General features: G+C 41.4%; 1 protein-coding gene across 2 annotated transcripts; it reads left to right on the top strand.

Annotated features, from left to right (window-relative positions):
• Positions 1–1891: 1891 nt before the first annotated feature.
• On the top strand, positions 1892–18819 carry LOC101955536 (cytochrome P450 4A11). Of its 2 annotated transcripts, XM_078026212.1 has the most exons (12): positions 1892–2145; positions 3371–3512; positions 9877–9921; positions 11228–11355; positions 12240–12361; positions 13067–13221; positions 13645–13751; positions 13837–14027; positions 14129–14262; positions 15329–15393; positions 15542–15618; positions 17862–18819. In XM_078026212.1, the coding sequence occupies exons 1-12, from the start codon at positions 1957–1959 to the stop codon at positions 18028–18030; spliced, it is 1524 nt and encodes a 507-aa protein (XP_077882338.1). In that variant the 5' UTR covers positions 1892–1956; the 3' UTR covers positions 18031–18819. The 2 variants fall into 2 exon arrangements, with proteins under 2 accessions (XP_077882338.1, XP_077882339.1); XM_078026213.1 differs by lacking the exon at positions 9877–9921.
• The last annotated feature ends 4591 nt before the right edge of the window (positions 18820–23410 follow it).

Raw genomic sequence — 23410 nt, 5'->3', positions numbered from 1 at the left:
CAAGGATGAAGGAAGGAGAGTGAGATGGGAGTGTCCTGAACAGGCTGACTGGCAGTCTTCTGGCATCAGGTGGGACAGGAGGGCTCATGCTGGCCATGCTCAAGTAAAGATTTGATCATTACCCTAAACACCGAGTGCTCACTACTCTAAAGAAGACATAAGAATTGAAAGGAATGAGGAAAAAGTTGAGAAAAATGTGGTGTAAATAGTTACATGCTCCTCTGCCCTTGGGTTCTGAGAGGACACAGGATCAGAGGACAAAGAGAAGAACTCTGCCCCTTCTTGATTAATGAATCACCCGTCATGATGTCAGGCAATGAAGGAGGTGGTGGAAAAAACCATGTGGATGAGTGAAGGGGTCAGGCCAGAAGGAACCTTGCAGCTGCTGGGAGAGCCAGCTTCCCCCAGATTCTTCCTGAAGTATCTTGTGTTTTACTCTCTGAATCCTGCATTTGGTTTGGTTTGATCTTGGAGAACTATGAGAAGTGAAAGTAAGGGTCTTCAAGATGTGAACCTTCCCTCATTCTTCATGGTGTGTTGGAGACTGATCTTCCAGAGGCCACCCACCCTCAGGTGGTCTCCTATTCCTTCCCCGACACCCTGTTCTTAGTGTTTTCTCACCTGGTAGACATTTCATTGCTCCACTATAGCTTTATCCCATTTTCCTATACTGATGTCATTTTCTTCATTTACTCACAAGACACTGAGGCTGAGAAATTTTCTTGAAATTGTTGAAAGACTGAAAGAATGAGCTGCACTCAAGAGTAATTGGGAAAAGGATTAATTGCCTTCTTACAAGGAAGACACTGAACTCAGAGAGGATAAGTTGCCAGGTCCTCCATCTCAGAACCAGCCTTCTACAGTCTTTCCTGCCCCACTCACAGACTAGGATACTCTCCTGAGTCCCACTCCAGTGCTCCACTCAGAGCGTGGTCACCTGGATCATATAACAGCATGGTGCATATGGAGAGTCTCAAGGAATATTTCTGAAGCAGCTGGGACTCACACACTGGAGTTGAACAGTTGGGCTCAGATTTGGTTGCCAGTAAGAAAAGATTCTAATCCCACCACCCACTTTCTTTGACCATTTTCCTCTGAACACCTCACATTATGTCTTTGGAATAATAATTTTTTCATCAAACTGAATGTTGGATGGATTAGGCTGGGTATTTCTTCAAGTGTCAGTTCCTGTGTGTTCTTTACATAGCTTGACCCACCCACTTCCTAGCCCCTAGTTGGTACTCAACACATATTTGTATGCAGTAAGGAGTAGGGAAAGTGAGTCTGTGCATGGCCTTTGCCTCTGTCAGTTTATAAGAGTTAGACCTCCCTGTTTCCCAAGGTGGATCTTTCAGGTTAATTTTTGACTCAGGTCAATTTTTGTCTCACCCTGCTCCCACCCACGTGTGGGTGAAGCAATCATCCCAGACTTAGTCAGGGCTGGTGAGGGTATCTTAGTGACTATGAGGGAGAGCAAGTGATCTGGAAATTTCTGCACCATAAGTCTTCAAAGTAGGTGATGAGGTTCAGTGCTAAGCCTTCCATTTACCTTTTTGTAACAATAAACTTTTCATTATAAATAATGGCAATAGGTTCTCACAACACAGCCATACCTACTCTATGTTTGATTAGTTACCTCTGCAAATTCTCAAAGTCTGGGTTCAGGTCCGTTCTCCTTCACCAACTAGCATGCAGCCTAGCACATAGTTGGTGTCCAACAAGAATATGTCATCAGTATGGAGAAGGGGAAATGGGTGTGTGCATGGCCATTGCCTCTGTTCACTGATAAGGTTTTGACCTCACTGTTTCCCAAGGTGAAACTTTCAGGTTAATCAATTCTGTACACTGAGATCAAGCCCTGCCCGCACAGTTCACTCTACCACAAGAGGGTGGGACGTTCCTCCCAGACTTAATCAGTGACAAGGGGACAGTGAGTAACACAGAAGCTTGTGCACCATGAGCATCTCTACACTGAGCCTCACCAGATTCCCGGGCAGCATCTCTGGGCTCCTCCAAGTGGCCTCGCTGCTCAGCTTGCTTCTGCTGCTGTTCAAGGCAGCCCAGTTCCTCCTGCACAGGCAATGGCTGCTCAAAGCCCTTCAGCAGTTTCCATCTCCACCATCCCACTGGTTCTTTGGCCACAAGGTAGGAAGAAATGGGAAGGGGAGTAGGAGGGAAGGGAGACTGCAGCCCAAAGACTGGCCAGGAAGTCCACAGGACAAAGCCTGGTGCAGGCAGGACAAAGCCTGTTGCATGCACTAGGCATCTGAGGAACACCCAGATTACCTCTGAGGCTTGGCCCATCCCAGCACCAGGAGCTCACTCCTTTAAAAGAAGCCTGTCCTGCTGTTACTCACCTCTGTCACTCACTCTATCACCATGCAGATCTGACATCTGTCCTTGCAGCCTGGCACCTTAGAGGACTGTTGTTTGTTCTTCCTGAGTCTTTTCTTCTCAAGGCCAAGCACACCTAGACCCCTCAAAGATCCTCCATCTCAGAACCAGCCTTCTACAGTCTTTCCTGCCCCACTCACAGACTAGGATACTCTTTGTCTGGTCCTGAGTTTGCTCTGAAACACAGATATCAGTCTGATGGACTCAGTATCCTGAGGAGATCATTCTGGGATAACAAAGGGCATGAATATCAGGACGTGTCAGGACACAGGGAATCAGCTACCTCTGCTCAGGTGGAGGGACCAAATGGATGGGTTTGCCCCCCAACTGAGTAGGTTTCCAGAATGTGTGTTTTGAAGGGCAAATGTATGTCATGGGTATAGGAGACAGGAAAGGCAGCACTTTTTTTTTGTTGTTGCTGGTGAGGGTGACTGGTTTTAGTGTTAACCTCCAAACAAGATTTGTTTATCTCTCCTTCAACGCACCTTGCATGTGAGGTCGTTGGGATTTGGGCACACCAACAGTGTCTTGTACCCCAGTGCCCAGAGCAGAGCCTGGCACCTTGTGTAGAGTCAGAGGAAGGAGAGAAAGGAAGAGCCTGAGGGCAGTGGAGGGAGGGGGTCAACTTCCTGCACTTCCAGCCCTGAGGGAGCTCCCAGAGCAAGATAAGGGACAGCAGGGAGAGAAGCTCTGCTAGGAATTGTGCTCTGAACACACTCAAGAGGAGGTGGAGGATGTCCACACAGATAGCTGAGGCTCTGACCCCCACAGCTCTGCTGAGGCACACAGCTCTACTCTCCAGGGCCACAGGATCCAGCTTAGGGCAGCACACGTAGGTCAGCAGAAACAGCTCCAAAACCCTGAGTTCTGCTGAAAGATCCAGAAATATGTCCTGATGGTTATGCTGCCTTCACTACAGTCCCTAAGCCAGAAATAAAAGATGATTTTTAAAGCATTGTCTTTCCCCTGATATCAGATCCCGAAGGACCAGGAGCTACAATATGTTCTGAAGTGGGTTAATGAGTTCCCAAGTGCCTTCCCACAATGGCTGTGGGGCAGCAAAGTGCGTGTCCTCGTTTATGATCCTGAATACATGAAGGCGATTCTGGGGAGATCAGGTGAGAGTGAACCCCCTCTCAGCAGGTTCAGTTTTTCTCTTTTGAGATCATACCTGGGTCTGTGGAAGTCCATAAAAAAAGTGAGCATTTGTAAATAAATGTCCGAATTATCTACTTACTTTTCTCCCTGGATACACCTAGCATATGGGCAATAATACTTACTTTATAGTGGACATTTACAACAGTTTGGGGGGATGATTTATTTATTTATTTTATTATCTTTAATTTATTCTGATTTGTTATATATGACAGCAGAATGCATTACAATTCATATTATACATGTGGAGGCCAATTTTTCATATCTCTAGTTGTTCACAAAGAAGAGTCACCATGCGTGTCTTCATACATGGACTTAGGATATTGATGTCCATCTTATTTCAGTGTCTTTCCTACCCCTATGTCCCTCCCATTCTCTCCCAATTCTTTGCCCTATCTAGAGTTCATCTAATCCTCCCATGCTCCTCGCCAACCCCACTATGAATCTGCATCCTTATGTCAGAGAAAACATTCGGCATTTGTTTTTCTGGAATTCGCTAACTTCATTTGGCATTATATTCTCCAACTCCATCCATTTACCTGCAAATGCCATGATTTTATTCTCTTTTATTGCTGAGTAATATTCCACTGCATACACACACACACACACACACACACCACAGTTTCTTATCCATTCATCTAATGAAGGACATCTAGGTTGGTTTCACAGTTTAGCTATTATGAATTGTGCAGCTATTCACATTGATGTGGTATTCACATTGATGTAGCTGTGTCCTTGTAGTATGCTGTTTTATGTCTTTTGGGTATAGACCAAGGAGTGGGATAGCTGGGTCAAATGGTGTTTCCATTCCGTTTTCCAAAAACAATCTCCATATGACCCTGAATACATGAAGGTGATTCTGGGGAGATTAGGTGAGAGTGATCTATTTTCCATATTGGCTGCAGCAATTTTCAGTTCCACCAGCAATGTATGAGTGTGCCTTTCCCCCCACATCCTCACCAACACTTATTGTTGTTTATATTCTTAATAGCTGCCATTTTGACTGGAGTGAGATGAAATCTCAGTGTAGTTTTGATTTGCATTTCTCTAATTGCTAGAGATGTTGAACATTTATTCATATATTTGTTGATATACATATCATCTTCTGAGAAGTGTCTGTTTGGTCCCATGACCCATTTATTCATTGAGTTGTTTGTTTGTTTGTTTGGTGTTAAGATTTTTGAGTTCTTTATATGTCCTAGAGATTAGTGCTCTATCTGATATTCGTAGAACGTGTAGTAAAATTTGCTCCCATCCTGTAGGCTCTCTATTCACCTCACTGATTGTTTCTTTTGCTGAGAAGAAGCTGTTTAGTTTGAATTCATTCCATTTATTGATTCTTGATTTTAACTTTTGCTCTATAAGAGTCTTATTAAGGAAGTCAGGGCCTAATCTCACCTGATGGAGATTTGGACCTACTTTTTCTTCTATTAGGTGCAGGGTCTCTGTTTAATTCCAAGGTTCTTGATCCACTCTGAGTTGAGTTTTGTGTGTGGTGAGAGATAGGGGCTTAATTTTATTTTGTTGCATATGGATTTCCAGTTTTTCCAGCACCATTTGTTGAAGAGACTATCTTTTCTCCAATGTATTTTTTGATGACTTTGTCTAATATAATATAATGTAATTATGTGTGTTTATCTCTATGTCTTCTATTCTGTACCATTGGTTCTACCAGTTTATTTTGGTGCCAATATGCCAATACCATGCTGTTTTTGTTACTATTGCTCTGTAGTATAGTTTAAGGTCTGGTATAGTGATGCCACCTGCTTTACTATTCTTGCTAAGTATTGCTTTAGCTATTCTGGGTCTCTTATTTTTCCAGATAAATTTCATAACTGCTTTTCTATTTCTTTTTGTTTTTTAAATTAATTAATTAATTATTTTTATTCCAGCTTGTAATATATGATAGTACAATGCATTACAATTCATATTACACATACAGAACACAATTTTTCAAATCTCCAGTTGTATACAAAATATGTTCACAACATTCGTGTCTTCATACATGTACTTAAGGTAATGATATCCATCTCATTCCACCATCCTTTCTACCACCATTCCCCTCCCTTTCCCTCCCACCCCTTTGCTGTCTTTGTTACTGTTGCTCTATAGTATAGTTTAAGGCTCTGGAATAGTGATGTCACCTGCTTCTCTATTCTTGCTAAGGATTACTTTGGGATTCTTGGTCTCTTATTTTTCCAGATGAATTTCATGATTGCCTTTTCTATTTCTATGAGGAATGTCATTGGGATTTTGATTGGGATTTCATTGAATCTATATAGTTTGTTTAGAAGTATAGTCATTTTGACAATATTAATTCTGCCTATCCAAGAACAAGGGAGATTTTTCCATCTTCTAAGGTCTTCTTTAATTTCTTTCTTTAGTGTTCTGTAGTTTTGATTGTAGAGATCTTTCACTTCTTTCATTAAGTTGATTCCCAACTATTTAATTTTTTTGAGGCTATTGTTAGTGTGGTGGTTTTCCTAGTTTCTCTTTATGAGGATTTGTCACTGATTATATAGAAATGCCTTTGATTTATGGGTGTTGATTTTATATCCTGCTACTTTGTTGAATTCATTTACTAGTTCAAGAAGTTTTCTGGTGGAATTTTTTGGGTCTTCTAGGTATAGAATCATATTGTCAGAAAATAGTGATAATTTAAGTTCTTCTTTTTACTATCCATATCCCTTTAATTTCTTTCATCTCTCTAATTGCTCTGGCTATAGTTTCAAAAGTAAGTTAAATAGAACTGGTGAAAGAGGACATCTCTGTCGTGTTCCAGTTTTTAGAGGGAATGCTTTCAATTTTTCTCCATTTAGAATGATGTTGGCCTTGTGCTTAGCATGGATAGCTTTCACAATGTTGAGATATGTTCCTGTTATCCCTAGTTTTTCTAGTGTTCTAAACATGAAGGGGTACTATAGTTTGTCAAATGCTTTTTTTGTATCTTTTAAGATGATCTTATGATTCTAATCTTTATGTCTATTGGGATGAATTAAGTCTATTGGGATGGGATGAATAACATTTTTTGATTTCCATATGTTGAATCAACTTTGCATCCCTGGAATAACCTCCACTTGTTGGTGGTGCATTAACTTTTAGATATGTTTTTGTATTTGATTTGCCAGAATTTTTGCATCTATCTTCATTAGAGATATTAGTCTGAAGTTTTCTTCCTTTGATGTGTATTTGCCTGGTTTGGGGATCAGGGTGATATTGGCTTCATAGAATGAATTTGTAAGTGCTCTCTCTTTTTCTATTTTACGAAATAAGTTGAAGAGTAAGTTCAATAACTTAAGTCTAAGTTATTGATTGTATTATTGAGTTCTATAGTTTCTTTGTTTAGCTTTTGTTTGGAAGATGCATCCAGAGGTGAATGAGGAGCATTAAAATTATCCAGAATTATTGTGTTGTGACTCTTGAACTTGAGAAAAGTTTGTTTGATGAATGTAGATGCTCCAATTTGGGGAGCATATATATTTATAACTGTTATGTCTTGTTGGTGTATGGTTTCCTTGAGCAATATAAAATGTCTTTCTTTATCCCTTTTTATTAACTTTGACTTGAAGTCTACTTTATTTGATGGGATGTTGGAAACCCTTGTTTGTTTCTGCAGTCCATGTGAGTGGTCTGATTTTTCCCAACCTTTCAGTCTGTGGATGTATTTTCCTATGAGATGAGTCTCTTGAAGGCAGAATATTGTTGGGTATTTTTTTTTAAAATCTAATATGCTAGTCTATTTTTTTTCCTTACCATGACTCAAAGTGGTGTAGGGAGGGACCTCTAGATAGGGAAAAGGGGTGGGAGGGAAAGGGAGGGGAAGGGGAATAGCAAGGATGGTGGAAGGTGATAGTCTATGTTTTTTTATTGGTGAGTTTCGGCCATTAACATTCAGGGTTATTACTGAGACATGATTTATATTCCCAGCCATTTTTGTTTGTTTTTAGTATTTAACTTGACTTGGTTTCTCATTTGATTAGTTTTTCCTTTAGTGTAAGACCTACCTCTGCTGATTTTCATTGTTGTTTTTTATTTTCTTTTCATGTAATATTTTGCCTAGGATGTTTCATAGTGCAGGCTTTCTAGTTGTAAATTCTTTTAACTTTTATTTATTATGCAAGTTTTTTAGTTCATCATCAAATTTTAAGCATAATTTTGCTGGATATAAGATTCTTGGTTGGCATCCATTTTCTTTCAGAGCTTGGTAAATGTTGTTCCAGGATCTTCTAGCTTTCGGGGTCTGGTTGAGAAATCTTCTCAAAATCTAATTTGTTTCCCCCTATATGTATTCTGATTCCTTTCTCTCATGGCTTTTAAAATTCTCTCCTTATTTTGTATGCTAGGCATTTTCATTTTAATGTTCCTTGGTGTGGATCTGTTGTGATTTTGTACATTTGGTGTCCTGTAAACCTCTTGTATTTGATTTTACAATTCATTCTTCATGTTTGGAAAATCTTCTGATATTATTTCATTGAATAGATTGTTCATTTCTTTGGTTTGGAACTCTATTTCTTTCTCTATCCCAATAACTCTTAAATTGGGTGTTTATATTCTATCCCATATTTCTTGAATGTTCTGCTCATGGTTTCTTACCATCTTCATTGTGTGGTCTACATTCTTTTCAAGATTACATATTTAGTCTTCATTATCTGAGGTCCTGTCTTTCAAGTGGTCTAATCTGTTGGTGATGCTTTCAAGTGATCTTTTAATTTGATTTATTATTCTTTCATTTTAATTATTTCTGATTGTTTTTTTAGAACCTCTATCTCCCTATTGAAGTAATCTTTTGCTTCCCATATTTGTTTATATAGCTCTTTATCGAAATGATTTTTTTGCTGTCTGTATTTGCTCCCTTATATCACCCTTTAATTCACAGAACATTTTAATTATATACATTCTGAACTCCTTCTCTGTAATTTCTTCTGCTGTGCTGTCCATGGATTCTTATAATGTAGTATCTTGATTTGTTTGGGGGCACTTCCTTCCCTTATTTTTTCATATTGTTTGGGTGTCTTCCCTTCTAACAATGCAGATTCGAGGAATTGCCATTTTACCCTATAGGCTTATAGTGCCCCTACAGGGTTCCAATACCTCTCCTTCGAGGGGAAGGACAATGTTAAAGATCTCAATGCAAACAATATACAACCTTAAACCAAATAGTTGCTATTAAGAGGTTTACAGTTTGGTTACAACATACAAAGTATTGTATATTGTATATTGTAACTGATATACAATATACAGAAGTTCAATTATTTTCTACAATATGAACACTATGTTTGCAAAAATATTTACAGTTTTTGATGGTGGACAAAGAACTAGGGGTGAAATTTAGGATGATAGGCTGAGGGGGTAGGAGGTGAGGATATGGAATTATTGTGTGAGAGAGGAATCTAAAGAAGGTTAGTAGCGGGAGAAGAGAGAAGTAATTTTGGGTGGAGAAGTAAGTGGGAAGACAGTAGAGTACATAAAACAAACAGACATAAATCTTAAGAAAAATTAAAAATGTAAAAATAGAAGAAAAAAAAGAATATGCAACACAACTGTAATATACTATTCAGACATCCCAGTCTCAATATCCTAATTCATGAAATGTACTTGGTTTCACATATGTTGGGGACATGAGGGCGAGAGAATAGAAGGAGGAAGAGATAATGTGCTGCTGGCAGCCACATCAGCTGCTCCTCTGTTGGCGGGGAAGGGACCCCAGGGGCAGCTTGGAGCAGGGCTGGTGCTTGGGTGGCAGAGGGAGGAAGTAGGAAGGGAGGCAGCAAGTGAGTGGCACCTATTGGGGAGGGAGAGGGAGAGGGAGGGAGGGTGGGGGGTGATTTTTATGTCATTTTTTTTCTGTCTCTTTTAAAACTATTGAGGTGATCACTTAGGTATATCAGCTTGTATCTTTCGAGGTGATTTCTTAGGCATATTGGCGTGATCTGTTAGGTGTATTGGCCTATATCCAAAAAGCATTCTTCATCTCCACATTAACTTTGGTTTGAAACCTCTAATCTCCCCCTACTTAATAATGGGCTAACTAAGCCATCACTCATTGTGAGAACATTCCAAGGCTCAGTCTTATTCTTTGTCATTGAGAACAGGTCCTATGCCCCTTGCCAGCTTCTCATTGCAGTCCTTCTGGTCCATATCTTCCTGGGCCCTTTAGCTGATGTAGCAGAGACAGAATGGGATGAGAGGAAGTGGGAGGTGACATGGAACCAAATGCCAATTGACAGTCATCAGGCACTCATGACAGTGCCTGGCCTCAACCACAGTGGCCCTGGGTCTTCATTATTTGTCTCCTTCTTGCAATTAACCCCATTACTTACTTTTCAGATCCAAAATCTCATAATACATACAGAATTGTGGCTCCCTGGATTGGTATGTACATCTGAAAGTGGGCACTCTGAAATTAGGGTTGGCAAAATCTCTCTCTCTGACTCACACAGAACAAGATTTGATGGGTCACTACCATGATTTCCATTAAATAAAACCTCATTTCTTTTTTAAAATTAATATTTAAAAAATTTATATATGACAGCAAAGTGCATTACAATTCATATTGCACATATAGAGCATAATTTTTCATATCTCTGGTTGTATATAAAGTATATTCACACCAATTCCTGTCTTCATACATGTATCTTTGGATAATGATGTCCATCACATTCCACCATCAATTCTAACCCTATGCCCCCTTCCTTTCCCTCCCATCCCTCTGCCCTATCTAGAGTTCGTCTATTCCTACATGCTCCCCCTCCCTACCCCACTATGAGTCAGCCTCCTTATATCAGAGAAAACAGTTGGCATTTTTTTTTTGAGGATTGGCTACTTTACTTAGCATCATCTTCTCCAACGCCATCCATTTACCTGCAAATACCATGATTTTATTCTATTTTATTGCTGAGTACTTTCCACTGTGTATAAATTTTTTTTATCCACTCATCTACTGAAGGGCATCTAGTCTGATTCCACAGTTTAGCCATTGTGAACTGTGGTGCTATAAACATTGATATGGCTGTGTCCCTGTACTATGCTGTTTTTAAGTCCTTTGGATAAACTGAGGAATATTATAGCTGGGTCAAATGGTGGCTCCATTCCCAATTTTCCAAGAAATCTCCATACTGCTTTCCATATTGGCTGCAGCAATTTGAAGTCCCACCAGCAATGTATGAGTGTGCCTTTTCCCCCACATCCTCACCAACACTTATTGTTGTTTGTCTTCATAATAGCTCATAATAGCTACCATTCTGACTAGAGTGACATGAAATCTTAGAGTAGTTTTGATTTGCACTTCTCTAATGGCTGAGAAGTTTCTTTCAATCTATCCAGAACCCCACCCCTCCTGCAAGCTCTTGTGAGCCCTCCTGAGGCTCACTCCTTCCACCTCTCCTTCTAGGTACCTCCAAACAGTCTCAGCCTGACATGGACTTGGGTACCTCTTTCTCTGGCCCACAAATCCTTTCTACATCTCCTTTGCAGCTGTCATAATCACAATAGATATACCAGCCCAACTTGGAAATCCATATTCCTGAAAAGAGCCAGTCATTACTGTCTTTGTCCAAAGATGTTCTGCCCTCTGGATCTCTTCCCCAAGAGTCCCACCATCAGTCTCTCCCACATTGTCCCCAGACTTCCTCTCTTCCCATTGTCCGCTCACTCATGCACACAACCATGTATGGCTCAGGGTATGGTTTGCTCCTGTTGAATGGGGAGACATGGTTCCAGCACCGCCGGATGTTGACCCCAGCCTTCCACTATGACATCCTGAAGCCCTACGTGGGAATCATGGCTGACTCTGTCAGAGTGATGCTGGTGAGTCTCTCTCTTTCATTCCCATTCACTCACTCAAGGCCCACACTCAGATTCCGCAGCCTAACAGCCATCAAAAACAGTCACATGGAACAACAATCTCAGGCCATTACTGTGAGAGTCAGTTCTTCAAAAGTTGAAGGAGCAGAGTGGCCGGGCAGCAGGATATGGTCACTTCATTATGGTTCAAGGCAGACAGCATCATGGTGGATATAGACTCCCCTTCCTACTTCCAAGTCTTCAGCAGGGGGATTTGATCCAGCTTGACAGCAGACCTGTGCAATGGCATCTTCAGTAGCACTGCGGATCCTGGGGTAGGATTCTCTCAGGGTGGAGTTGAGGGCTTCCATGTGGACTTGAGTGACCCATGAATTGATATGGACACCAGATCCACATCTCACAGTGAACCTACACATTCATCATATCCATCAGAACTCAGATGAATGATCTGACAGTGCTCAGCAACTTTTTTTTTTGAAAGATAATGAAGAGTTATTTTCAATATGTGGCTCATGAGTCCTAGAGGTTCTATTTGCTTGAAATTTTCTTGTCCTCATATTTGGTATTCTGCCAGTTTTTTAAGTCTAGCTCATTAATTTAAAACTTAAATGGTGGCCTATGAGCTTTTTTATCAATTGAATGGTCATAAGTGATTGCCCCAAATTCTAAATTAATAATCTATTATGTAAATATTTGTTTCATTTTATAATAAAAATTTCTGAGAAAACATCGGAGTACAAATATTTGCTTCATACTTTTAATTTGCAAAAATGCATGTGACTCTGAGATTCAGGAAAGAATACCTGGAGATGCAGAGAAAGAGGTTAGCCCTACAAGCATACATCTTTTGGGGAACTGAATAGGATAATGACCTTCTCCCTCCCCAGGACAAATGGGAGCAGCTTATTGGACAGAACTCTCTGGAGATTTTTCAGCATGTCTCTCTGATGACCCTGGACACCATCATGAAGTGTGCCTTCAGCCACCAGGGCAGTGTCCAGCAGGAGAGGTCAGTGCCAAACCCATGAGGTAAGGGATACTTGTTCTAATCAACTGGTGTAAGTTTACCCAAGATTTGAGTGATGCATCTTGGACATTTACCACATTAAAATGGGAGATTCTTATTCTGGTCCCAGACCAAGCCCTGATTCCTGAGCAGACCCAAACATGCCCCATCCACAGGTCCCTGGTTCCTGAATGGGGTAGAAGTCTGATTGCTCATGTCATCTTCTAAAGTCCCAATGCTTGCCACAGTCTGGCTGGGCACAAATCACGAGCCACTCAAGCAGGAACAAACTTTATTTTCAGAACTCCGGCAAACGCCACCCATGTGGCCATCCTAGGCACCACACACCAACCGGAACTCCCTCCACCGGAACTTCACCAACCAAAGGAACTCCGCAGGCATCCCCACAAGAACTCCAAAGTAGCGGGCACCGAGGCAGACAGCAGGGGTGTATATACAATTGAATACACAACCTGTTTCAATCCAGCATCATCTTAACGGCTTGCCTTCAACCATTACTTCTGGCAAAATGCCAGGGGCCATTCCTACTTGGCTGTGGCTCTCAACAAATGCTCACAAGGGATGTAACACAGATATAAGGTGTCAGTGTTGTCTGTCCCAATCATTTAGAAATCTCCATATAGAACCCACACTGCTTCCAGGTCATGTGGCCCCATAGTATGATGTGTTCTGCAATCTCTCCATCAGGAATTCCAAGTCCTACATTCAGGCTGTTGGGGATATGAACTACCTGTTTTTTTCTCGTGTGAGGAATGTCTTTCACCAGAACGACACCATCTACAGACTGACCTCTGATGGCCGCTTGTTCCACCATGCCTGCCAGCTTGCCCATGAGCACACAGGTTCTGTCTCTAATCCTGTCTCCTTTTCTTTACCAGGTTCAGTCTAAGAGATAGGGCCATGGCCCCTGAGACAGAGGCAGGGCACCTGCTAACAATGGAAAGAAACTAGGACACCCTTATGCTGGACATATCTTACTGAAAGTGTTAGGAGCTGAGATGTTAGTGTGTCAGGTACAGCACAATACCAGGATCATCACGTTAGCAGTGTTGAATGAGACCCATCCCACCAGCATTCATCAGGGATTCCCATGGCTATGCTCCGGAGGGAGGCCTGGCCTGCACCAGATGGTGTTAGACTCCCACACACCCACTCACCTGTGCATCCTGAGCTCCACAGGACATCCAGATTGTCATAGGGGTAAAATGGCTTATTAGGGGTTGTTGTAGCTGTGTATTTGCCTGGTAATTCCTATCCTGGGACAGATCAAGTGATCCGGCAGAGGAAGGCTCAGCTGCAGAATGAGAGAGAGCTGGAGAAGATCAGGAAGAAGAGGCACTTGGATTTCTTGGACATCCTTCTGTGTGCCAAAGTGAGTATGTGGTGGGTGGAAAACCAGAGACTTTGCCTAGGAGAGGGAGGGATAAACCCTGCTCTCTCATCTATGGACTCCCCAGATGGAGAATGGGAGCAGCCTGTCTGATGAGGACCTGCGTGCCGAGGTGGACACCTTCATGTTTGAGGGCCATGACACCACAGCCAGTGGTATCTCCTGGATCTTCTATGCTCTGGCCACACACCCTGAGCATCAGCAGAAGTGCAGGGAGGAGGTCCAGAGCCTCCTGGGGGACGGAGCCTCCATCACCTGGTGAGTGAGAGCTCAAGAGGTGGGAGAGCCCTGCCTCTGGTAGGGGCAAGGTGCTGGTCTTCCTGGGCCCTGCCTGCCCCTCAGGATGGCCTTCACTTCAGGGACCACCTGGACCAGATGACCTACACCACCATGTGCATCAAGGAGGCCCTGAGGATCTATTCACCAGTCGCAGGTGTGAGCAGAGATCTCAGCAAACCTATCACTTTCCCTGATGGACGCTCTTTACCCAAAGGTATGACCTTTCTATACTCACCTAATCTCTCCCTAGGGAAAGGTGGACCAAAGATCCACATGTTCTTTAGATTTTATGAGCCCCTCTCAGACTCCTTTTCTTCCTTTGTAGAACAGATAGTTACTCAGGGCTGGGGATGTGGCTCAAGCAGTAGTGCGCTCGCCTGGCATGCCTGCGGCCCGGGTTCGATCCTCAGCACCACATACAAAGATGTTGTGTCTGCCGAAACTAAAAAATAAATATTAAAATTCTCAAAAAAAAGTTAAAAAAAAAAGAGAAAAGATAGTTACTCTGAAATTTGGATGACTCTTATGAAATGCTGGACAGAGAGCTTGAAATCAGAAAAATCTCAACTAAAAAATGCCAACTTATGGATTCAATATCAACCTTCAGATATTATACTTGTGATGATCAGTACTTGAGAAGAGCAGGGTAGAGAGATAATCATACAGGGTCAATGAGTTGTGGTTTTTATTTTTTTTAATGCCTCAAAGCAAATGAAGGAGATCATGAAAACCCATGTTACAGGTCAATGTGGCCCAGAATTAAGGATTTTCTGGTTGATAGAAAGGAGAAGCTGATATTTCTACCCTGTTAGGAAGCCACCCATTGGCTCACCCAGCATTGAGTCTGATCCTTGCTCTACTACATGCAGCTGTGTGAATATAAAAAAGTTAAGCAACCTCACTGAAACTCCAGTATCTCATAAGAAAATGGGTGTAAACCTGTGTATTCTGAAGGGTGCTTGTGAGGGGTCAAGTGAGTTCATGTATACTTTCCACTGTTTCATGGAAGGTACTAGATGGATAGTATTCATTTAGTATAAGCAGTGAGTCTCCGATATTTTCTTGGTCTTATTCCTGGGCTCACAGTTTTCTGTTCCTCACCTTCACTCAGATGCTTTGCCATGCCAACGCTACCTTCCTGAGGTAAAATCATCCTGCTCAAAGTGATGATATCTGGGACGCATACAACTCATGTGTGCAGGTGTCCTGCTGTTTCACAGACAGAGTTCTGGGTCACTGGAATAAATAATCTTTTTTTCTGTCTCCTGACTGTCCCACAGGTATTATGGTCACACTCTCCATTTATGGCCTTCACCACAACCCAAAGGTGTGGCCAAACCCAGAGGTATGAGGCCTTGTGGGGGTGGGGAAGGGGATGATCTGTTAAGACCAACACATCCTCCTTCTTCCACCTCTGTGGATCCTGTCCCCTCTGTGGCTGGAAAGCAGGGACTTGATCCCAATTTGTCCTGGCCTTGCTGCTCTCTCTGCAGGTGTTTGATCCTTCTCGATTTGCACCTGGATCTCCTCGACACAGCCACTCCTTCCTGCCCTTCTCAGGAGGATCAAGGTGAGATGTCCTCTAAGTGGCAATGGGGCGGGGAGAACAGGAATTCTCTGACACATACCCAATGTTTGTGATCCCCTAGTTTTCTATGTGGCTTCTTCATGGAGGCCCTTGTTGGTTGGTTTTTGTGGGTAGAAGGTGTTGTGCATCTGTGTCTGTGCCCCAAACACAGGACACACTGTGGAGAGTTTGACCAACAGCTCTTTCCAATGGCCCACCCCCAAAATACACAGAAGTTTTAGCCCAAGTGTCATTTTATCTTGGTGTTTTATTCATTTTGGAGAATGAATTTTTAGAATCAGATTTCCATATGCAAACTATCCTTTGGGCGTTTGTTTTCCTCAATTGTAAGGTTTTAAGAGGTGGATTTCTTTTTCTTCATTTGAATGAGATCATCCCATTTTCTGCTTAATTCCTCAGTGGCCACTGAAGAATTTTGAAATATTTCCAAATATTTAGAAGTATAAAAACCTCGTCGTTCTTTTATAAAACCATCTGTGTAAAGTTTGCAGCCTGTTGTAGAAGGGTGGATAACAGAGATTGTGATTTCATGCAGTTTGGGCGCCTGATCTCCAATTTGTGGTCTCATATTAATTGTCACATTCAGTTTCTATCTGACCAGTCATCAAAAATCTACATGTAGAGAATGATCTCTACCCATAGTTCATGGTATAGGATGAGGAAGCTAAATGCCTCCAAGAGAAAACTCACTACTAACTTGACACAAAGCACATACTGTCATGTACACTTACAAACTCACCCGCAGTAGCTTTTGAGCTGGATAGTCCCACACCATAGGGGCTACGGTGAAAGCCCAGCAATGTTATGGGAATCAGCCTTTGAAATACACATTGACATAAACCTACTAAATAATCAGTAGAAAGGTTTTTCTGGGTCAAAAATACTGTGAATGTTACAAGCGTAGTCAAGTTTTGAAGAACAGGCATTAAGACTGTCCATGGAGAAATCATATTTCTCAGATAAAATTTATCCTGGAATTGGTAACTAGCTACAAATCATGACACTGACATTGTAGGGCAGGACAGCATTAAGTAGCTCAATTTTTAGGTAGAAAGGTTTACATTCTATGTTCCATTGCATTTCATTTTTATTTTTGTAGTTCAACATATCTGAGTCAAATACAAATGTATTAAAAAATATGTTTCTCTGTGTCAAGTCCTGTGCTCTGAGGCAGGTTTCTGCTCTTGGCTCAGACACTTACAATTGAGATAGACATCACTATTTCCATAATTTTTTCACTTTCTCATCACTCATTGAACATTGATGCAAGTTTCTTTGTCCCTGGCACTGTTGGAGGCCATTAATTGTGGTGGCTACTTGAATAAAAACTCTAATGGTATCTTGGGGGCTTGGAAGAGAGAAGAACAGCCAGGAGAGGGTTAAGGGTCATCTGGCCATTGTCCTGAGCCTTGAGGATGTTCAGGCAGAGTAGAAGGAGGACATCCTCAGCAACCTCAAGAATATGAGCGGAAGCAGGAAGTGGGGCTGGACAGGTGAGAGGTGGCTGAGGCAGTAGCCCACAGAGGGTGAGCAGGGAGGTGAGGCCTTGGATACTGCCCTTACTGGTAGAGGGCATGGGAGTAAGGAGGGAGGGGAGTCAGGGAGACCAGCGAAGCCTGGAAGAAGAGACTGAAGATGGCAAGAGGGATATTTCTGGAGTAGAAGTCTAGAGATGCTGGTAGACCAAGGGTGTGAGGGGAGGCTGGAGCCTGACCCCTGGGTGGGAGGCAGATGGGGTCGGAGCTTACAGATCCCCAGCACAATGTCCTAATCAGATGACTCTGACATTTGATTCCACCATCAGAATCCTTTGACACCAGAGATATGATCCCAGGGAGTGTGGCCCACACATTCCCATGCAGCCCAGACTAGTGATAACCACACTGATGAACCAGAAATTATCAGTAGAGAGACTCAACCAGCCAATGACTTATTCTTAAAATGGAAAGTGTTATTAGAGTTGATTGTTCAGTGTGCTAGCCTTACCTTACCTTAGCAGAGATTTCATGTCTATGAATGTAGAAGTGGAGTCAGAGCTTTCCATAGACGAGTAGGGCCATGACAAAGGGCAGGAGAGTGTGAATCCAGGCTAGAAGCAGAGCTGTATGCCACCTCTAATTAAAGGAGGTTTCTGAATCTTCGTTCTTATCAGGAGCTCAGGGCTCAAGGCCTCCCCAGCCCAGAGTGGGGCCTGAGACCACTTTCTTTGTCCCTGCCTGGTTCAGGAACTGCATTGGGAAACAATTTGCCATGAATGAGCTGAAAGTGGCCGTGGCCCTGACTCTGCTTCGTTTTGAGCTACTGCCAGATCCCACCAGGGTCCCTGTACCCATGGCACTAATTGTGTTGAAGTCCAAGAATGGAATCCACCTGCATCTCAGAAAGCTCCAATAATTCTGGTGGAAGAGAAGTCGTCTTTGGGCTAGCTGCTTGAAATTTTGAGTTTCTGTCACCTGTTCCTGTGCACCTTCCATTGCCCCAAAACTGCTTTCCATTTTTCCACCTGCCCTTCTTCCCACCGGCTTGTTCTCTTGCCTCTTTGTCTCATCTTACTCTAGGCTCCCTACCTGCTTTTTTTCTATGTGTCTCCCACCTGCCTATATCTTTGTCCCCTGATAAGCTGCATATCCATTTCCTTGTCTGTTCCTTTACCTTACTTGTGCTGCTTGTCTGTCCATCTATGAGTTTCTTACTGCTGCTATAAAAAGTGAGAACAACCTCAATGGCTTTGTATGACAGAAATCTAGTTACTTATGGTCCTGAATAACAGAGTTCTAACATGGGTTGCCTTGAGTTGCAACCAAGATAATGGTGCTGTCACTGCACATCCACGGCCATTGGTGTGCCTCACCCTTTTGTCATTTCCATTATCTAGAGCTGCCTTGCTGGACTTCATGATCTATGGTCAATATTCAAATCCTGCAACACCTTTGACTCTCTCTACTTCTATCTTTATATCCAATCTCTATCATAAGGACCTTTGTGATAACAATGTGCCCATGTGATAATAGAGAATATCATCATAGTTCTCCCAGGTCAAGGATGTGTACATTGGTTGAGCCATTATTCAGCCTAGCACACTTCCTTCCTGTCACCCAACCTATCCATGTATATCTCTCCTAATATCTATTATCTAAGCCTCTTTGTCTTTTCTCCCTCCTGCATAAAGTTCACAAAGTTGGATATAGTGTCTGTCTTTCCTTAAAAGGTGATGGAGGGATGGGAAAAGAAAAGGAAAACGTCCCTTCTGAGGTAGAAGATGATATCTGCCTGGCCAGATGCAGCCCACTCACTCCAAGTGGCTTTGTTCATGGGACCTTCTCATGTCACACAATTGCCCATTGGTTCCATGTAACTGATCTTAGAACTCCCTGGTAGTTCAGCTAGAGAAATTCACATCTTTGGGTAAAAGAATAGGCCTACATTCTATTCAAGGGTTAATACTCCTCATAATTGAATCTTCTAAATATCAAGACAGAGCCTGAAATAAGCAGCAGTGCCACATGGTGGTGCCTTGCACCCTGAATGGCCATCCCCCAGCCATTCCTAGCCTATGGACTCAAACCATAGACTGAGGTCTGTTTGTAGTGTGACACCACCTTCTATTCTCTACATGGGCTTCTCCCCCAGTGGTGCCAGCAGCCAGGGTCTTCCTCCCAGGTACCTGGCTGCTCAGGTCCCTGGACAAATTCAGCCCTGAACTAAGAAGGAACCAGAGAAGGCAGGCTGGACATGAAGTGCCTGGTTCAAAATGAAGGAGGAAGAGTGAGGTGGGAATGTCCTGGAGAGGCTGAATGGCAGTCTTCTGGCATCAGGTGGGACAGGAGGGTTCATGCTAACCATGCTCAGAGATCAGAGGTCAAGGGGAGCTAACTACCATCATGACACTCAGTCCTGTGGAAGCAAAGGAGAAGCTGTACATGAGAGCAAGTGTCAATGTTTGAGTCCAAGAAGTCGAGACCTAACCTTGACCCAAGAGCAGGAGAAGGTTAGAAGAGGGAGAAATCTGAATGTCCACATGTAATGAGTGACTTGGGTACTTATCACTTCCATACACATAAAATAGCCAAAATCGATTGGAGAGTTAAAAGAGCCCACAGAAAGGCAGAAAATGTTTCAAATTAAATGAAGATAACAGAAGAACTCCTGTATTCAACAACAAAAACACAACCATCACATGCAAAAAAAAAAATAGGCACAGAACTTCAATAGACACTTCTTTCCTCTGAAGAAAATGGGTATGTGGCCAAGAGAAGGACATACAGATATGCTCAACATCATTTGTTGTTAAAATAATTATGTAAATTAAAGCCACAATTAGATACTCCTTGAGTTGTGCATTAAATTAAATTATTATATAAGGAGAACAAGAAATGTTTAATAGAATGTGCACAACTTTGGAAGTCTTATGCATTGAAAGTAAAGGTGAGTTGGTACAGTCAACTAACAAACAAGATATAAAAAAATCAGAAAAAAAGAAAGCTTGAAATAGAATTAGTATAGGATTCAGGAGTTTCACTACCAGGTGTTTACCTCAAGTAATTGAAAGTGGCTACTAAAATAGATACTGGCAAGTTTATTGCAGTATTGTTAACAAGAACCTTATGCACACCCAACTGTCCATCAAAAAATAAATGGAGGGTCTCCCTCCATTACCATGCAATTTACCCTCATTGTTATACAAAATTACATATAAAAGGTCATGAGGGGAATGGGAAAATAAACAAGGAGAGAAATGAATTACAGTAGGTAGGGTAGAGAGAGAAGATGGGAGGGGAGGGGGGGATAGTAGAGGATAGGAAAGGTAGCAGAATACAACAGTTACTAATAGGGCATTATGTAAAAATGTGGATGTGTAACCGATGTGATTCTGCAATCTGTATTTGGGGTAAAATTGGGAGTTCATAACCAACTTGATTCTAATATATGAAATATGATATGTCAAGAGCTTTGTAATGTTTTGAACAACCAATAAAAGAATAAAAAAAATAAAATAAATGGATACCAATAAAATATTGCCTATGTAGTTAAATATTATTCAGTTTTGGAAAGCTATATAGTCTGATACCTGGTATAGCATGAAGGGTCTTGACAAGACTATGCTCAGTAAAATAAGCAGTACACAAAAAGACAAATCTTCTAGGCTTCTAGTCATCTCTAGTAGAATAGGTAATTTCATAAAGCCCCAAAGAAAGTTAGAAAATGTAGATTAGAGATTATGAAGGATTGGGGAAAGGGAGAATGGGATGTTAATGCTTAATGATTACAATATTTCTGTTTGAGGTGTTGAAAAAGGTTTTGAAATAGAGGTTATGGCTGCAAAACATAATGAATGCAATTAATGTCAGTGAATTTTAGAATACAAATTGACCAAATTATCAAAATTTCATTCTGTATATTTTACTATTAAAAAATTAATGCCAGAAATTATGGAGTGATAAAAGGGTAAATTTTAGTGTATGCAAATTATATCTCAATCAAGATGTTAGTCTTAACCTATAAAAAGAGAAAAAACAAATATTTAAAATTAGTGATGAAAAAGGAGACATCACAACAGAGCCACAGACATATAAAGGATATTTAAGGTCTATCACAAACTGTTCTTGGGAAAAAATGAAAAATCTAGAAAAAATGATTACATTTCTGAACACACAGACCAAATTGATTGTTGAGGACACAGAAATCCTGAACAGATCAATAAAAATTCACAAGATGGAATTAATAATAAAATGTTTCTCTAAAAGGAAAAGACTTTGGATGTTCTCACTGATGAATTTCATCAAACTTTTAAGAATAACTAATGCAGTTCTTCTCAAACTATTCCCAAGTATTTAAAAAGAGAAATCCTCCCTTCTAATTTCATTCTAAGAGGAAGAATTACTGATACCAAAATCAGATAACATACTTGACCAAAAAAAAAAACAGAAAGAAAAATACACACCAATATCACTGATGTATATAGATCCAAAAATTTTCTACAAAATACTAGAAAACCAAATTTAACAGCACGTAAAAATATTATATATTGTGAGGAAATGGGCTTTATTCCATGGGTACAAGAATGTTTCAAATCAATGTATGTAATGCATCGACAAAATAAATATGATTCATATAATTGTGTAAATAAATGGAGAAAAAAACATTCAAAAAAGTTCAACTTCCCTTCATGACAAAAACATCAAGTAAATAGGGAAGGAATGTGCCTCAGTACAATAAGGACTATATATTATAAACCAATAGCCGAGATCAAACTGAGTGGGGGAAAAGTTACAATTATTTCCTCTCAAATTAGAAATGAGACACAGATGTTCACTTTCACCATTGTTATTCAATGTGCTACTGAAAGTCTTGGCAAGATCGAAAGACAAGAAAAATAAATAAAGAGCATTGTAGTCAAATTATCCATGCTTGCAGATGATACAACTTTATATGTAAAAAATATATAAAGTCTCTACCCCAACACTGTCAGAACAAACAAATGGATTTGGGAAGGTTGTAGGATACAAAATCAAAATAGAAAAAATCAGAACCTTTTTAATACATCAATTATAATCTTCCTGATAGAGAAATCTAGGAAGAAATCAGATTCACATTAGATACTAATATTAATACTAATAAATGCAAGAAGGAAATTAAACCAATGAAGTGAATGATTTCTATAGTGAAAAATGCAAGTCATTGTTTAAAGAAATTGAAAGCTAGGGATCCAAGATGGCAGAATAGAGGAGGTACTGTTTCTGGCTGCTCTGTGGAATTAAACCAAGAAAGCAGTCAGGCGGCATCTGCACAAGGTCTCACCTAGATGCAATACAACATCTCAGAGAGTGTGATAGGACTCCTATACAGCGGATTTTCACAGAAACCATCAGAGCTGCGACCACCTGCACAGAAATCAGAGCCTCTGTGTTCCAGTAAGACTTCCGACTCCCGGACCCAAAGCCCGAGGTTCTAGTTCACACACGGCTCCCAAGCCACGTAGCACAACCACCTAATCAGCTGCGCTCTGCTTCCATGCAGGCCACACAGCTGTAATATAGCCATAGCACAGGCCATCCCAGCTCTCCCCACCTCACTAGACACCCCAGTGCTGGAAGCAGATGGACTCCATCTTGGAAAATCTTTCTTGACATTTTTTTGGTGGGTGTGGCTATCAGCGGGACCTCCTTTTGAACAGGTACCTGGTTTCCGCTTCCTCCCCCTTCTCTCCTCCCCAGCTGTGATTCCTCAGCACAAAAACCACTTTCAGCTGAACAGGGAGCACAGTGCTACCAGGGCACTGCCCACCTGGCATGAGTCTGGGGGCAAGAGGTCCCGCAGTTGGGACCTGAAGCAAAACAGAGAGATCAAGATTGGGAAGCTCCAGGCAGGAGAGGGAGACAATGTTGGTGGGGGGGGGGGCTCGAATCTCGAATCTTCTCACCCTGGTTACCTACACCACCCTGAGGATAGAGACCCCAGATTAAGATAGACAACCCCATCTACTGGAAGAGAAGAGAAGCAGGAAGGAAACAGAATTCTAAGTATTTTTAAAAAAATTTTTTTTTCCTTCTGATCCTTCTTCTTTCTCCTCTACCCTCTATCCTCTGGCCCTCACAAGCCCAACATATGTGAAACTAAGAACTTTACATGAAATAGAACTTTCAGAACTGAGTCATCTGAATAATATAATTTAGAGGAATTGCATAAGCCCCCCTTTTATTCTCTTTTTTCTATTTTCTCTATTTTTCTTTCTTTCCTTTTTTTCTTCTCCTTATTCTTCTTTCACCCTCTAAAT

The sequence above is a fragment of the Ictidomys tridecemlineatus genome, chromosome 11, assembly GCF_052094955.1.
Source record: "Ictidomys tridecemlineatus isolate mIctTri1 chromosome 11, mIctTri1.hap1, whole genome shotgun sequence".
Classification (NCBI taxonomy): Eukaryota; Metazoa; Chordata; class Mammalia; order Rodentia; family Sciuridae; genus Ictidomys; species Ictidomys tridecemlineatus.
The sequence above is the reverse complement of the archived record's forward strand: the minus strand, read 5'-3'. Positions and strand labels throughout refer to the sequence as shown.

Bases quoted from the DNA above. Each gene is read 5' to 3' on its own strand.
- LOC101955536 (XM_078026212.1), top strand. From the start codon at position 1,957: ATGAGCATCTCTACACTGAGCCTCACCAGATTCCCGGGCAGCATCTCT. The intron at 9,922-11,227 runs GTATGTACATCT...TGTATGGCTCAG, and splicing joins AATTGTGGCTCCCTGGATTG to GGTATGGTTTGCTCCTGTTG. The intron at 15,619-17,861 runs GTGAGATGTCCT...TGCCTGGTTCAG, and splicing joins CCCTTCTCAGGAGGATCAAG to GAACTGCATTGGGAAACAAT.